A 16185-nucleotide genomic window follows, 5' to 3' on the forward strand; every position below is an offset into this window, starting at 1 on the left:
ATGCAATCACTTGAGAATAATCACAAGTTTGGAAAGTGTTTAAGGAAGTTCAGCTTTTGATCATTGTTGTTTGTTAAAAATAAAGTAAAACCTGCACTTGAAATGAATATAAATTTTTGAACATTTTAAAATATGTAATATTCAAATTTACTGCATACTATATTTACAAAGCTTGAATGGGAAAAAGATTTTGTTTTTCAAGCCTCTCACAGTGCTCTTACTCAGACTAGTGTGTTAAGTAAAAAGCAGTTTTTTCTTCCACAATGTTATTGCTTATTTTAAAAAATTCTTCTTCAAAATTTACTTTCAATACTAAATAAACATCCACTTTAACACACTATGAGTTAATATTGAAATGATTGAAAACCAAGTGTCAGTTTGCTTTATTTTTCTCAACTAAAAGATTATCCATTAAAATAATGGAACAGTTGAAAAAATATCTAAAATTTAAATAAAATAGTAAAAATTAAACTTTCATTACATTATTCGCTTTTTATAAATTTTTGCTCTTGTTTCATTTTTTACAGTAGTAGAATTAACAAACTTTTTACTTTGATCCAAATAGAACGTTCAGTACAGCAGTAGTACAGTAAACTTTGATAAATGTTTTCCTTTGGATGTGATGATGTGAAATGCAAATTGTGCAATTGAACATTCACAGACGAGTTTCAATTATGTTGGACAGAAAATTTTATTTAAATTTTGAGTATATTTTTTCAAATTAAGCATTGAATAAGTTGATGGAAATGGAAAATTAAAAAGCAATGGTCATAAATTGCAAAGAGCAGAGGTTAAGGAGATAATAACGAAAGAAGAATAATTAGGTGATTTTATTAATTCATGTTATTTATTTAAATGTTTAATCTGATTTTGATCAATTTAACGGAAATAATGAAGAATAAGATGAAATAAAAAGAAAAAAACAGTTTTTTTTCGTTTTTTGAAACCTACATACCTTGAGAGCTTTGTACATTGCTTTCCTGAGTGGGTGAAGCTTCAGTGGCGAAGTTGGAAAACTGTGGACGAGCTGTTATATTTGCAATTCACTCGGACCAGCAGTGGTGAATTTGCTGTTTTGAAATGAATTTCAAGACTGCCAATCGATAATACAATTATCCAAGGCTTCATGGAGGTTTATGCAGTTGGCCGTCTGGCGGCTTGGCGGACAATTTCGACCAATGATTCCCAAAATTGGATACAGCTCGTGGACCGACCGCCGGACATTACTCGGAGCGCGACAAAATACTTAATTCAAATCTGAAGCACCGTCGACCACTTTGCTGGGATCAGTGAAATGGAACCGTCAAAAAGAGCGCATTTTGTGGCTAAGTTTATTTGTTGGGGGTCAATTGCTTGCTCAAAACAGGGTCTCGTTCTTAAAACAGCACGGTCGATTGAGAGAAAAAAGCCAATTATTACGTCATTAAAGTTTAGATTGATTTTCGATTAACGAGTAAACGACGCCGAATCTCTGAAGAATCTCTCTCGTTCGACAAATGTTCCCCTTGTTAAGAGGCTCAATTAATTAAGAACACTGCCCCGCTTGCAGGGTGCATGGAATATGCAACAGACGGCCCAAACAGTCCGGAAGGAAGTCGTGTAAATTTCGAAAAACCACCCCAACTATGCGCATCATGCATTACAACTCCAACAGCTAGCCCCTATTCACCTAACGGCACAATTTTCAATGCAGTGAAATTCTATCCGAAATGAGCAATTTTACATATGCTGTCGTCTTCTATTTCATCTTCACAACAATACCTTTTCAGAAATATACGTTGCCATGATGTAAAATTGAAATCATCATTTGAAATTTAATAGTAAAAAAGAGAAATAAGGAATTTTTCTTTTTCAACTATATTTTCAGGCGTTGAAAAAGTAATGAAATAGCGTTGCAACTGTGATGCATAAAAATTCACTAAACAAAACAACGTTGTTAGTTTTATTATTATTCATATAATAATGCAAGCAATGCTCGCAAAACACGAGAAAAAATGGAATATATTTCTGAAGTGTAGGGATGCAGCAGCAATAGTTTTTGACTTGCTAATCCTATGATCACAATTGAGTTTCGATTCAGTTTATCATTAATATTATAAAATGATTATCCTTTTCTGCAATTTAAATTATTCAAGTGACTGATTAATAATAATAATAATTTGAATTTGTTAAAACAACATATAGCTAACATTTTATTGCAATTATTATTATTAATTATCACTCTGGTTGTTATATTTTTAAAAGAAAAGCTGGTTGTCAACATCATTTACAACTAGCGATGATGTTTCAAAATGGCTTTCAAGTATCTGCAAATCAATGTAATGTCGTGCACTTTAATTGAAAAACACTTTTAACAAAAACGACAATTTCGATAACTTTTAACATAAATAAAAATAATGAAACTGCTGTTAACAAACCCAATATATATATAACAACATATCCAATTACTTGATGATATACGGCACGTTTGAGGATGAAGCTCTTCCAAGTGAAATACTGCTCATGATATCGAAAGAGAAAAAGAAAAAAAAAGTATATATATTTCTTTTTTCATTAAGTAAGCAAACCAAAGTAAATTTTTCAATCGATCAAGCTTTCAAATCAACGGCGTAGTTGGCAGGATAAAGTCCAGTAATGCCGTCCTTACGACCCTTGCACCATCCTTGTTCGTCTTCGTCGCCCAATTTTTCAAAAATATCACCTTAAAAACAACAATAACAGAATTTTTATCATTAAATAAAATTAATAATAATAATAAATACCCTTTTTGAAAGAAAATTCATCATCCTCTTGCTTATTGTAATCATAAAGGGCTTTCACCATCTTCGGTTCAAATTCATTTGACGAACCACTTTCATCCCACTCGTCAATACAATGCGTCGTGACATCGGATGAATTTGTCATTTTTGATCTTTGAACAGCAAACAAACACACAATAAATCAACAACGCGCAAGTAAATAAAATACAACTCACTTATCATCCAATGGTTCGACAAAGCAGTTGTCAGCATTGGGATCGGCAATGCTTTCACGTTTGGAAAGCAAAACGACCGGCTCATCACCGGCAACTTTGTTGCGCTTTTTCACAATTTCACGTACTTCTGGTGTGTAAGTCTGCATAATTAAGTTTGTCGTCATATGCATCAAGTTCAAAGAGAAAAATTTAAATAATTTCAATTTCAAAATCCTACCTCGAAAACTGGGCAATTAAATGGCATCCCCGGACCAAACTCTTTTTCCCAATTTTGCACATCCTTTTCCGCGTCAACACTGGTCACGGTCGACAAAAATTGCTCATAAATGGAGTTCAGCCTTCAAAATATAATTTTCACTGAGCATTGCTTTGTGTCGAAACAGTTAATTAAAAATAAATAAATAATATCACTTTGGTTCGTTGGACATGTTCAAACAATCGTGAGCTCCTTTGAGCATTTCTTTGAAAAATTTCAATCGCTTCAATTCCAACTCTTGACAACGCTTGAAAACCTGCATCATGTCCGCCTGATAAGTCGACTTGTAGTCGGATATTGCCGCAACAGTCTGCATTGGGCAGTAAAATACATGAGAAACTGTGAGATAAGAAAAGAAAAGAATATATACCTTTCTATATTCTTCTTCAGCTTTTTGTCGTTCCGTTTGGCATTTGACCATTTTCTCGTGAAATTTTTTCACCTGCTCCCTGGACATTTCAGGATTTCCAGCTGCGTTCTTTTCTTGATTCTCGGCTGATCGTTCCATGCGAGAAGATGAAAAATATTCACGTTTAGCTTTCAAAATTTTCCCATACAACTTTGCCCATGGTTTCTGAGCCTTCAACAAAATGACAAACAAACATTAGCAACGTATCAAAGATCAAAACAAAAGATGCAAATCCCTATTGCAAAGCAACTTATTTCAGATAAAAATTTAAAAAAATAAATACTTAAAGTATAATCAAATAGAAAATTTTTTACCGTTAAATCTTGATTGTCCATTGCATTACAGTATGAATGAGCAGAACAAAGAAATGCAAAAATTGAATAAAAAAATCTATACATATAAGATATTTTGTCCGAATTTAATAAGCTCACCCGTTTGAAAGCTTCTTCAATTTCTTTGCCCTCTTTGACGGCACCGAAGGCAGTTTTGTGAAAATTGTCCTTCGACCATATTTTGATCACGTTGAACACTTCGTCGATGAGTCGATCGCGCCGTTGTAAATGCAGATCCGCTTTGCTCCTTCCTTCTTGTAAAATTGCTTTCCAAGCTTCTTGTGCACTACCGTACTCGACCCCTTGAAAAATTTGTAAAATCAAAACTTTTGTATTTTTCAACATACCCAACGAAATGTAGTACCTTTGTCGACGTGTTCGGACCATTTTTTTGACCACTGTTGCAATGATTTGGCGTAGGCAGCTTCGATTTCGCTTCGTTCACGTATCAACAGAGACAATTCTGAACAAAGACGAGGCGCATCTTCAATGCGACGAACACTTCTCTTGTACTGACCAATTTCCCAAAACGATTCCAACGCAGTTTCTCCATTTAATATGCTGGAATCTGACGGCGACATTTCTACCAAACACACCTGAAAACCAGTGGATAAAATCACAAATTTCAATAATAATAATAATTATTATTATTATCAATAATTTGACAATATGAAATCAACGTGTCACTAAACTGTTGACAAAACGATCTAAAAACACAGCACAGCACAGTGTGAAAAAAACTTCTTCTCTAGAACCAACGCCAACGCTCGTTCAAGGTTGGCTCCTAAGCAACAACTCGTACACAAACTCAACCGAACAGATAAAACTTTACACAAACTGGACAACGTCCAGACAACATATGTACAGGAGGTCATCGACATTGCTGATAATAGCAACATGCACCACGGATGGATAAGATCATTTCACTCGTGCAAGAAATTAACCGCGAATTAAACTGACAAACCAACTAACAACTCAATATTATTCAAACAACAACAACACTTGGACATTTATTCACCGCTCAAGTAGACATTTTTCTACTAAAATAATACAACGAATTTGGAAAATTATCTAGCTATTTCATCAAGCTACACTGTTTGCATAATGTTCTATTAACAAGCTAAATTTATGTATTATGAATCATACTATTCATTAATGCTTGTGAATCACTGAAAAATTATTTATCACTGAATTATACTACGCATTTATAGAGTAACATTTGAAAAGCTGCAAAAGCTTAACTGACTGACTAACGAAAGTTAAACACATGAAAGCACCATTTGAAGTGCACAAATATGCGGTCATTTTCACATGGCACGGAGTGAAATGTTTCATCAAGCACATACCATTCGAGTTTTGTTGCAATGTTCACTAAACGCTGATTTTTTAGATAACAGAAAATACAACAGCGGAAACTTTCGGCCTTCGAAGCAAACAAGTTTCCAAGGACAGTTTTAAAAGAAAATTAATCAATGCTTTCCCTTTTCATTAAACGCGTACATGAAAAATGGCAGAAAATAGAATTTATATAAAAAAATACAATTAACAGTTAAAAAGTAGCAGCCTAGTATTTCATAAATGTGTTCAAGAAAACAAAAAGGGACATCTACCTAAAAAATGGACTTGAAAAGCAATTATTTTTATCCTATATAATACAAGATGCTAACAATGATGAAAATTGAAAAAAATTTCAGTTTTATTAATAAAAAATAATATAAAAGCGCAACAAGTCACGAACGAAGCACCTTCAGAGAAATTCAACTCCGCTGGCGGATATTTCAAGGCATACTGTAGTTGACAAATGGACACCTACTTGTTGTAAAACTTAACATATCTACCTGCAAATTCGGCTTAAGGTAATTAACAGAAAATTCAAATATAAAGTAAGTCCAAAAAATAATTTAAATATGCGTTTATTTTATTTAATTAGACAATGTGCTTTGTTTCAATCACTGTTAATCACTTTGTTGCATTTGTAGTATTATTCTGTATGATATTTATTGAAAAGAAAATGTTATAAAATTCAAACCAATTTTTATGCATTACATTTTAACTGCTGTCAAACTCATCTCATTCGTTTATATGTAAAAGCTCTTCTTCATTTATTGGCAGAAACTTTATATAATTTATAATAAAGTGTATAAATATTATTAACGCTAAAATTTATAAATATACATTTTTTTAATGTCAATTTGTTAAGCAACTGTTATTAAAATAACAAATTATAGATGTGTATTTACAGTATAATGTATGATTCGTAAATAAAACTTGCATTCAATTATATATTTACCTTTCTGTAGTGTACACGCAAACGATAGAAGGATACCTTAATATAGGGTTGGTAAAAATGTTTATGAATATTAACTATAATAAATAATTTTAATAATTAATAACAATCATTTTAAGTTGATAAGGGATTTATATATACAGGCATTTTGTGAAAGTTTTTAATAAATTTGCAGCAATGTGTTGCTAAACTTTTGTTAAAATTTTTGCGCTTTACCTATGAAATAATAAGTTGCATGTGAATAAACTCGATTCTTTTGGATAGAATATTTTAAACAAAGCTCATTTATTTCATCTTAAGGTTTCGATTGCTTGGAAATTATGCCGTTTGCATCAATTAAGAAGAAAGTAAAGTTTGAAATTTCATTGTTGACTACGTTTTGCTATTGTTAACAGTGTACTCTTTTAGTTTATTGCCGATGGTGTGTTCAAAGCGGAGTTGAACAATTTTTTTATGAGAGAATTGGCCGAAGATGGTTATTCGGGGGTAGAAGTTCGTAAGACCCCACGTAAAACAGAAATTATAATTATGGCAACGCGAACGCAAAATGTGCTGGGTGAAAAAGGCCGGCGAATCCGCGAACTTACATCTTTAGTACAGAAGCGATTCAATTTACCAGAAGAATCGGTTGATGTATGGTTTGCATATGTTTTATGTTTACTTTTGTTGAAGTTTCATATATGTTTCAGTTGTACGCTGAAAAAGTTGCTCAGCGTGGATTATGCGCAATAGCACAGTGTGAATCGCTTCGGTTTAAGTTAATAGGTGGTCTTCCAGTTAGACGGTATGCATTAATTATAGATTATAACATTTTTGTTGTATTTTATTTCACTAGAATATTCTTGTAAAATGTTTCATTAAACAGGGTGTATGTTAAAAGATTATTTTCACTTTTGAAATTTTAGCGCCTGTTATGGTATTCTTCGTTACATTATGGAATCCCAGGCAAAAGGTTGTGAAGTAATTGTTTCTGGAAAATTGCGTGGTCAGCGTGCAAAATCAATGAAATTTGTTGATGGTTTAATGATTCACAGTGGTGATCCAACAAATGAATATGTAGAAAAAGGTGTTCGTCACGTCGTTCTACGCCAAGGTATTTTTACGATTATTATTATTACTATTAGCAAAAAACATGTTTGTATTTTATTTAAATATTTTTTGATAGGTGTTATTGGTATAAAAGTAAAAATTATGCTACCGCACGATCCGAAGGGTGTATACGGACCGAAGAAACCTTTGCCGGATTCTGTAGTAGTTTTCGAACCAAAGGAAGAAATTGTAAGTTGGTTATTTTTATGTTTATTTTGTTTATGATTACAGCTGAATATACTTTGATTTTAGCAAATTAAGGAAAAGCCTAGTGAAATGCAGTATGGCAGTCTGACTGGTCCAACACCAGATACCATGGGATTTTAATTTCCTAATGATAACGGTGTAGAACTGAAAAAAATAAAAATATTCCATCAATTTTGCTCATGTTATGTGCTTTTTGTTTACTATTGCTGTAAATTAAGAAACTCAAATAGTTTATACGATATTTATTGTAAATTTTCTTTAATTTATTAATCTAATGAACGTTACCGGCACCATGCAGTACCATTGGGGCATCATAAAAATGCTTATAAATATTCATTACAGTAATAAGTTTGACTAACTTACACGATGCAGTCTTTATGCTGAAACTATATGTTTGTAGTACCGAGTTTTCAAACTAATGATTTGTTGCCAAAATGAACTGACGAACAATTAATATGGCGTTTATTCTCTTTATTGAATGTGAATGGATACAATTCTTATAAATACCCCGTTGCGTTGAAAAAAGTTTTCTCTTTCTTTGAATACTCATATTTTCAGAGTTCTTCAGTTTTTAACTGTACGAATTTTCACAATAATTATTTCTGTTAATCATCCATAAAAAATCTACTAAAATTAAAAAAATTTAAATCGTTATCATTATATTGTGATGTTGTTAAAAGAACTGCATTAACGATAAACAAACCTGAAAAACATATTTTAAATATACTGTATGCGATCTAAGTGAAAAGTGTAGAAATATTCATTTCTGTAGTAAGTGTGAGATTTTTGGTTTTATTTTTATGTCAACTTCTAAATATGTTTGCATGTTATTCTTCTAATTCTAATGTAATATTTTAAACGTATTGAATGTACAGAATTATTATATATTTCATTTTTTGGTTTTTTGTATTTATTATATGTTTTACGTTTTTCTTGTCTTGCTTTTGTTTTATTCTATTCAAAATTTATCCACATAATGTCAGATTCTTTAATAAAATATTTTGCATGCTAGTATACTGGAATGCTGTTAAGTTTAAAAATAGATTTGTATTATATGTAGCAATCGTTTAAGCATTTCAGTGTCGATTTTTATTTGTTCTTTTTTTTCTTTTGGTGTGATCATTTATGAATTTTTATTTTTTTTTATTTGAGTACTTTGCATTTGCAATTTACAATGTTATCGAAATACTTTCGATACGCCCTCAGTTTATCGGCAGCTGCATTGAAAAACCACATTGATCTAGACAAGAAGAATTCAATGGCAGATTATAACGCACAAAATCATAACGGCTCAGTTTGGGATTTCAATTGGGATAAGTAAGAGAGAATGTAACATTTTTATGGTCAAGGAATTTATGTGTGGTTTAGGCGTTCTCGAGGGAAAGAAATGGATGCTAATTTGAAGAAAGTGAATTCAAAGGTAGTTCGGCATATCATCATGATACGACATGGTCAGTATTACCAACGTAGGGAAGATTCATCAGAACGAATTCTGACCGAATTAGGTATGAATGTTTTTATTATTTTTAATTTATGAAGCTGCGATTAGTTCATAATATACTCAAAATTTTGTATCTAGTCAACTTTATTATATATGTATGACTTGTATTATTTAATTAGCGCATTATTTACATCAGTGGTAATGTTTTCTGTATAATAATTATAATGTTCCGCTCTAGGCAAATTTATTTGTTGCGTAGTTGTATAGGCGGTGAATTTTTAGTTTCGATTGATGTATTTTGAATCATTCATCATTTGAGAGTGTTCTGGTAAAACTTTTATTTTTGCTAAACTTACTTCTTAAATTGATAGTAAATTATAATTTCAACTGTTTTTATGAATGAAAAAGGCTTTATTTTGTGATAATTTAAGTGTCAGTATTGTTCATAAATAAGTGTTTTTGTTAACAAACACAGTCTACAATTTTATTCTACACCGTATCAAAAGTGAATTAAATTTTATCAATGATGTTGCGTTAAATTTCAAAATTATACATGCCTCCCATGGTGAAGTCCCGCAGTCTTTGTATAGTAATAATAAGGTGATAATCAAGTAGAATGGCGAACTGTAGAATAGAAGAAGAATTTGTTTTTTTTTGTCATCACTTTATCAAATTTCTACAGGTAGGAAACAGGCCGAAGTTTGCGGAGATCGCATTCGAAAGTTAATCAAATACTTCGAGCCGATTCCACTGACCACACTGTTCGCGTCGACAATGATTCGGGCCGATCAGACGGCGCGGATCATTTGCGAACGTATTGGGTTGCCGGTCGAGAAGATCTCCTACGATCCGCTGCTCGAAGAAGGCGCTCCTGTGGAACCAGAACCACCGAAATACAACTGGTATCCGGAGGAGAAGGTGATTTTTAATTCCCCACCGATTCTGGTGTGTAAATTTGTGGTAATCGAACGTGATTGTTTTTGAAGAAATTCTACGAAGACGGGGCAAGAATCGAAGCAGCGTTTCGCAAATATTTCCACCGACCGGAACCAAGCCAGAAAGAGCCCACGCTGGAGGTGATCGTCTGCCACGCGAACGTGATCCGATTTTTTGTCATGCGAGCTTTACAACTGCCAATCAATGCCTGGGCTCGTATGAACCTGGCCCACTGCAGTCTCACCTATGTACGCATTTTGGAAAACGGTGAAGTCAACCTAGTCTACCTTGGCGACACCGGCTACATGCCCATCGACATGGTTTCTTACAGGTGATGCATTACTAGTGCACAGATAAACATAGAGAAAACGAAGTTTACTTTCTAATATCACCTACTACGAGAGATTATGATGTCCTTAACATGTCAAAATAGCATACACATATATATATATATATATTTGTTTGTTTTTGTTTGCCATTTCATACATCATCCACATAAGACCATGCTTGTGATGTTGACTGATGATCAGTGTCGATCACTGCTGCCACGAACGGGCTCGTTTTCAGCACCACCGCCTCCGCCGCCGCGCCTAGACGACGATACTTTAGACTTTTTCCTCCTCTTGCTGCTGCTGTCGCGGTCTCGACTCCTGCTGCGATGGGAATCTTTTGCTTTTTTCGACTTGTGATAACTGCCACTGCGTCTGGCACTGTCATGGGAACGGTCACGACGACTTCGACTGCTACTGCACAACAAAACAGCAACGTCAAATGCAAAATGAACACATTTAACACAACAAATACAGATAGATAGACAGATAGATATTTACTGTCGCTTTTTGCGTTTCGAACTGGATTCTTCATCTCGACGTCGACGACTGCTGCTGTGGTCACGACTAGACCTGGCTCGATCTCGGCTGCGACGGCGATGCTCACTTCCACCGGCCGCGTTAATGCTGTTCGAATTTCCATAAGTGGAACCGTTGCCTGGATACATGGAAGAATCGTCTGGACCACCGGACGAGCGCCTGCGGTAATAAGAGCTGCGCGATTCCCGTGCGTAGGTGTTCGAGCTGTGCGAATCGACATCCGGCGCCACTTCGTCCAAACAGTACATCTCTGGCGATAGTCGGCTCGGACTGCGACTGCGGCGACGACTCCGGTAGCGACTGTAGATGTGACTTAGACCGGGCGGAGACCTCGATCGACGAGTACTTCCTTGAGAACCGTGGTAAACACCGCCGTGTCTGGAAGGATCCATTTCCGACCGTTTACTGTAACCATAACGCAACGGTTCATCGTCGCCATTGCTGAGAACAGAAAAATATCCAACCTTAAACAACGCTGACAACCTTCTTTTCAACAGTTTACAATTATTACAATCCATTCTCGGTTTAATATTTTTTTAACTCTTATCCTCGCCCAACTATTCGCATACTTTCTATTCAAAATTACAGCAGTGAGATTTTTCAAATATGATAAAATGTAGTTTTAAAAAATTCATATTCACAACAACAGTAAATGCTTCTGATAAACTAATCTGATAAGTAATGCGTATTTACAGATCAACTTGGAATAATGACTTTGGATACAAAAAGAAAAAAAATGCATACCTGCTCTTATCAGAATATGGAGGGCTGTGTTGTCGCCCACTTTCTTGTTCAGGTTGATTGAATCCTGCATAGCCACTTGAAGAAAAAAGTCAAAAATTTCTATTCCAATAACAATAATAATAATAATACAAACCGTGGTGGAAACGGGGGTCTGCATGGAGGTGGAAACGGAAAGCCGGCAAAACCAATTCCTGGTGGAGGTGGCGCTCCAAAATGTGGAGGAGGACCAGCCAAATTTGGAGGTGGTACTCCTGATTAATTTACACACAAATAAAATGTAAACACATGGCCGAAATGAAGGAAAACTTACCTGGTGGAACGCCCAAGCCTGGAACTGGAGGAACTACAGCAGGAGGGAAACCTGGCGGGATGCCTAAACCATGTGGTGGGACGCATGGTGGCGCCGCTAACATAGTAGAGCTTGGTAGTGGTTCTTTAGTTTTCGAATCACCATTGCCTTGACCAGAACCTGGTGACGGTTCTTCTTCTGCATCATCGCAGGCAAATCGACTGTTCTGGTCGGCCATTTTGATTTTATTGAATGTGGAAGATGACTTTTCTGTCGACTGTCGATCAGACTGCATTTAAATGTTAAGCAATTAGAAACCGACGTGAACAGTACAAATAATGCAAAAAAATACTTCAGAAGAAAGAACTGCAGAAAATGCAACTGGTGGAGGCGGTAAACTTGTAATAGTGGGAATTGGACCGCCGAGTCGAGGAGGTGCATTCAAACTAGGGATACTATTGAAATATGCTTTGTTCGCATTTGCTGGCCCGAACTCAGTTCGCAAACGCTTCTGCCGTTCGCAATACGTTTGCCAGGTCTCTTCTGTAAATCCATAGTTGAAATAGTCGGTTACATCAGCACCTGGCTCACGCCATGGTTTTGCTTCAATTGTCGCAATGTCAACGTCAAATATCGGCGTTCCATTGTATGTGCCAGTAGAGTCGATATCTAATTTATTTGAATATCGCGCGTTGCCTGATTTTTGACCCATCTGGCGAAAGCTACATAATAAATATATATATGAAAAAGTAAAGACACACATTAAGGAACTACATAACTCTTTACTAAATAATCATTATCTACACTTATCGGTTATTTTAATTTGTAGAACTTTCAAAGCCCATTTTTCGAAATCCAAACAAAGCCACTCGACATTTAAGAAAAACTTTTTTTTAATATTAAATTTATAAATATTAAACGGAGAAATATGAAAACTTTGCTTACTTCGCCGTTGGTAAAGTTGGCTTCACATCACCTATAGTAATACAAATATTATCTTCATCGTCAGACGACAGTTCTTCAAACGCAGTAATCTCCTTTGTTTGTTCAGTAGCAGTTTCAGTTTTGGAAGAGACATTTTCCGCATTTTCAGGCTAAAATTTTCAACATTACAAAAACATATTTCAAAATTTCTAAATACCACTGCATGGTTTTCTTTTGGACTATCTTTTGACGTTGAAGATTCATTTATTTCATTCTTATCCTCATCCTCTTCTTCAATTGTGACAACAATTCTTGGATAAGGATCTGGATTTTTAGGAGGGGAGGACGTAGATACATCTATCTCTTCAGAAGTTTGCACCTGTTCAACTTCGGTATCCGCTACTTCACTTTCCATGATTAATATAATCAGAAAATTTTTCACATCAGTGTGGAAATTGAAAATTAGTCTTCGGATAGCTTAAATTTAAGAAGAAAAAAACATCAGTAATTGCTCAAACAGTAAATAATATCCAGAAATATTAGGTACTAAATGTTTCAGAAATGTATTACAGAATAAAAAATTGCAAAGTATAAACTGAAAATTCTGATTTACGTTAACAAATGATGACCAAATAGACAATTAAATCTGAGGGAATACAATATTTACACATCAAACTACTATTTCAAATACATAATTAATCATACGTACAGTTATCACTAAAGGGCATCCCGCTATGATAAGTTGAAGCGTTATAAATTTGAAACATAAAGAATAAAAATTCTGTGCTAAAAAATTAAATAAATAAATAAAACTTACCTAGCGTATAATTTGAACATAATCAATAACCTCAATTTAAACAGAAAACAACAAGTACAGTACAATACTAATATTAGAAAATAAAGTACAAATTTACCGATATGTCGATATTTCATAGCAGTTTTTAAATGAAAAGTGCTGCTGAAATTGTTCCACTAGATACAAATAATTTAAAAAATATGTAGTATGTAGTCTAAATTATTATTTATTGAGAGTACTTTTATGAATAAAATTTTTTCAAATATTCATTCGCAATATGAAAAACATTATACAATAGAACATTTAAATAAATTTCAAATCATGAAAATCAAAGAATTTTAATGCAATGATAATAAGTGATTTTCATAGCTTAAAATATTTTGCTGTGAGCTTCATCAAAATTGTTGAGAAATCTCCTGAAAAATTTTCCAAGAAAATAATTAATATTACTGATTGCTAAAATAAAAAATAAAGTCTAAATAAAGTTCAAACTTTAAGGCAGCATTAAAATACTAATAGAATTATTATTACATTAATTTTAAATACTAAAAATAATTTATAAAATGCGTAATTATTGAATTAAAAAAAATATTGTTATAGCATTTGCTTAATATTATATATTTTAATAGTAACAATCACTAACAACCTCCGATAGCTCAGTTGGTAGAGCGGTGGACTGTAGACACATAGCTCAGACATCCATAGGTCGCTGGTTCGACTCCGGCTCGGAGGAAACGTTTTTCCAAGGGTAAATGTTTTCATATCAGCACAAAATACTTGCACTTTCAGTAACTACAGCATTAAAAATACTTTTTTATTCTATAATCTTCCTGGGAGAAATGAAAATTCTGAAAATTCATGCATCCAGTAATTTTTTTTTCTAATGAAACTATCAGCACAATATAATTCTTCTTTTCAACTTTTCGTTTATAAATATTGCTGCTTGCTGTTAAATGCAAATAATGGTAGTTTGCTCATTGCACTTGACTTAGCATTTGAACTGACCTCACAGATCATTGAAATCATCTCATGTGACATTCAGGATCGTGTGTTTCATTGTTTCTGAAACTTGTACTGGCGGTTTGTATACAACCAGAGGAACAGCAGGTCAAGCAAGAACTCTTGCAATTCAAAAGAAAAAATGCAAAACTCATTCCATACCACCGGGTCATTGATTGAACAGATAAATAATTGTCATAATTTAATTTTCATATTTTTAACAATATTCAATAATTGCAAAAAGAGAAAAAAAACAAAAAAAAAATATATATATATATAATGAACAGTATCAAATCAAAACAGACAACGCTGAGAAACAGCTATAAGTTGCAGAATTCTTCTTAAGTAAAAAAAGAAAGACGGAAACAACAGCAATCATTATTGATGACTTAATTGCAATCAGCAGTGGAGAGAAATGAAAAGTGAAAAAAAATATGAGAAATTAGTTTAATGGTTAAATTTCTATTGTTGTTGCATTTTAAGCTTGCGAGCCGCTTTTAACTAAAGCCCGTGATGATTACACAGCGTTAGGGAACAAATTGAAATACTTCAAATTCAAAGTTCAGCAGGATCGTGTTTCTGCAATTGTTCTCCATAATCGGTCACTTGACTTCCAACAAACGTTTCATAATGGTAAAGTATCTCTTCGACGGACAGCTTACCGTCGTTGTCGTCGTCGGCGATGTGAATCAAATGGCGTGATTCAGCTTCGGCGTGGTCAAAATTGGTGGGCATTAGCCATTCCTTCAATTCTTCACGATCCATTTTCCCATCCTTATCCTTATCACGGTGATCTCTGAACATCTGCCTCTCCGACTTGACCCATTCCGGCTCTTCTTTCTGCTCAGGATAATCTTCAGCTCGATACATGTCTGTGATGTATTCATCGAGATCAACAAATCCGTCACCATTTTTGTCAATATCCTTCATCGTCTCCTCGACAATCACATCCGCCATCATTGGACAACTTTCCGGGTGCAGAAAGCAGCCGTATTCTTCTTTGCTGAGCTTACCGTCTTCGTCTATATCCGCCTTATTCCAACGATGCTTATCCCTTTCCAACAGTTCTTTGTATTCGTCGCTCAATTCGTCTTGTGAACTCGGCTGACCGTACAAACTTTCCGTATAATCTTTGAAAGAAAGCTTGCCATCGTCAGTCATCGATTTGTCAAAATTATTCCAGCTGTTGTTAATGTCATTGTCAATGTAACGTTTCTGCATCCTTTTTATGTGGGCTTGCAGTTCAGAAGCGTCCGTAAAGCCGTCTTCGTTGACGTCAATTACTCTGATCAAAATTGCCAACTTTGCCTTGATCTCTTCCGGCTTCAGAGAACTCAACTCTTCTGCCATCTGTTCGCCGACGAACGGCTGCTCTTCGTGCTCATGCTTGCCGGCTGTTAAGCTAACCAACATCACCAAGCAAGAAAAAATATTCACTGCCGCGTTCAACTTCATGCTTGATCGTTCGATGTCTTAAAAATAATAACTTCTAAAAGTTCACAATATACTTATTCATTCATCATTATATATAAGTATATATATGTTCGTCGAAAACAATTTAAAAAAACAGCATTTCCATTGTTAACTGAACTATCATATACATTCTTCTTATATTAATATGCAAACTGTGACT

At 34.2% G+C, this 16185-nt stretch overlaps 5 protein-coding genes and 1 non-coding gene across 6 annotated transcripts; 3 read left to right on the forward strand and 3 right to left on the reverse strand.

The window, feature by feature from the left end:
* Window positions 1-2970: 2970 nt before the first annotated feature.
* On the reverse strand, window positions 2971-4552 carry Tsp_00521 (protein kinase C and casein kinase substrate in neurons protein 2). Its single transcript, XM_003376272.1, has 6 exons — window positions 4336-4552; window positions 4071-4273; window positions 3601-3810; window positions 3386-3540; window positions 3192-3312; window positions 2971-3114 (listed from the first exon to the last, which is right to left on the reverse strand). The coding sequence occupies exons 1-6, from the start codon at window positions 4550-4552 to the stop codon at window positions 2971-2973; spliced, it is 1050 nt and encodes a 349-aa protein (XP_003376320.1).
* Window positions 4553-5282: 730 nt separating this feature from the next.
* Window positions 5283-7674, forward strand: Tsp_00520 (40S ribosomal protein S3-A). Its single transcript, XM_003376273.1, has 11 exons — window positions 5283-5324; window positions 5362-5409; window positions 5693-5789; window positions 6272-6312; window positions 6378-6414; window positions 6559-6605; window positions 6667-6885; window positions 6948-7042; window positions 7164-7351; window positions 7424-7536; window positions 7609-7674. The coding sequence occupies exons 1-11, from the start codon at window positions 5283-5285 to the stop codon at window positions 7672-7674; spliced, it is 993 nt and encodes a 330-aa protein (XP_003376321.1).
* A 1054-nt stretch (window positions 7675-8728) lies between these two features.
* On the forward strand, window positions 8729-10266 carry Tsp_00519 (phosphoglycerate mutase family member 5). Its single transcript, XM_003376274.1, has 4 exons — window positions 8729-8871; window positions 8923-9059; window positions 9678-9940; window positions 9982-10266. The coding sequence occupies exons 1-4, from the start codon at window positions 8729-8731 to the stop codon at window positions 10264-10266; spliced, it is 828 nt and encodes a 275-aa protein (XP_003376322.1).
* Window positions 10267-10757: 491 nt separating this feature from the next.
* Tsp_00518 (Fip1 motif protein family protein) lies at window positions 10758-13172 on the reverse strand. The gene is made up of 7 exons (XM_003376275.1): window positions 12975-13172; window positions 12779-12927; window positions 12186-12555; window positions 11855-12122; window positions 11678-11795; window positions 11545-11619; window positions 10758-11241 (listed from the first exon to the last, which is right to left on the reverse strand). The coding sequence occupies exons 1-7, from the start codon at window positions 13170-13172 to the stop codon at window positions 10758-10760; spliced, it is 1662 nt and encodes a 553-aa protein (XP_003376323.1).
* Window positions 13173-14198: 1026 nt separating this feature from the next.
* Tsp_00517 lies at window positions 14199-14286 on the forward strand. Its single transcript has one exon. It is a non-coding gene; the product is annotated as a tRNA-Tyr (tRNA).
* Window positions 14287-15107: 821 nt separating this feature from the next.
* Window positions 15108-16007, reverse strand: Tsp_00516 (calumenin). Its single transcript, XM_003376276.1, has one exon. It carries the CDS (start codon window positions 16005-16007, stop codon window positions 15108-15110), a length of 900 nt encoding a protein of 299 aa, XP_003376324.1.
* Window positions 16008-16185: the final 178 nt, after the last annotated feature.

This window comes from Trichinella spiralis (genome assembly GCF_000181795.1).
Source record: "Trichinella spiralis strain ISS 195 chromosome Unknown Scfld4, whole genome shotgun sequence".
NCBI lineage: Eukaryota > Metazoa > Nematoda > Enoplea > Trichinellida > Trichinellidae > Trichinella > Trichinella spiralis.

What these genes read in the sequence shown, in the direction of transcription:
- Tsp_00521 (XM_003376272.1), bottom strand. Translation starts at nt 4,552, where the DNA reads ATGTCGCCGTCAGATTCCAGCATATTAAATGGAGAAACTGCGTTGGAA. An exon ending in GTCCGAACACGTCGACAAAG is followed by an intron (nt 4,274 to 4,335) that starts GTACTACATTTC and finishes AAATTTTTCAAG; the next exon opens with GGGTCGAGTACGGTAGTGCA. An exon ending in AACATGTCCAACGAACCAAA is followed by an intron (nt 3,313 to 3,385) that starts GTGATATTATTT and finishes TATATTTTGAAG; the next exon opens with GCTGAACTCCATTTATGAGC.
- Tsp_00520 (XM_003376273.1), top strand. Translation starts at nt 5,283, where the DNA reads ATGGCACGGAGTGAAATGTTTCATCAAGCACATACCATTCGA. An exon ending in TCAATTTACCAGAAGAATCG is followed by an intron (nt 6,886 to 6,947) that starts GTTGATGTATGG and finishes TATATGTTTCAG; the next exon opens with TTGTACGCTGAAAAAGTTGC. An exon ending in GGTGGTCTTCCAGTTAGACG is followed by an intron (nt 7,043 to 7,163) that starts GTATGCATTAAT and finishes TTGAAATTTTAG; the next exon opens with CGCCTGTTATGGTATTCTTC.
- Tsp_00519 (XM_003376274.1), top strand. Translation starts at nt 8,729, where the DNA reads ATGTTATCGAAATACTTTCGATACGCCCTCAGTTTATCGGCAGCTGCA. An exon ending in TGGGATTTCAATTGGGATAA is followed by an intron (nt 8,872 to 8,922) that starts GTAAGAGAGAAT and finishes TGTGTGGTTTAG; the next exon opens with GCGTTCTCGAGGGAAAGAAA. An exon ending in TTAATTCCCCACCGATTCTG is followed by an intron (nt 9,941 to 9,981) that starts GTGTGTAAATTT and finishes TTGTTTTTGAAG; the next exon opens with AAATTCTACGAAGACGGGGC.
- Tsp_00518 (XM_003376275.1), bottom strand. Translation starts at nt 13,172, where the DNA reads ATGGAAAGTGAAGTAGCGGATACCGAAGTTGAACAGGTGCAAACTTCT. An exon ending in CCAACTTTACCAACGGCGAA is followed by an intron (nt 12,556 to 12,778) that starts GTAAGCAAAGTT and finishes TTTATTATGTAG; the next exon opens with CTTTCGCCAGATGGGTCAAA. An exon ending in CTGCAGTTCTTTCTTCTGAA is followed by an intron (nt 12,123 to 12,185) that starts GTATTTTTTTGC and finishes ATTTAAATGCAG; the next exon opens with TCTGATCGACAGTCGACAGA.
- Tsp_00516 (XM_003376276.1), bottom strand. Translation starts at nt 16,007, where the DNA reads ATGAAGTTGAACGCGGCAGTGAATATTTTTTCTTGCTTGGTGATGTTG.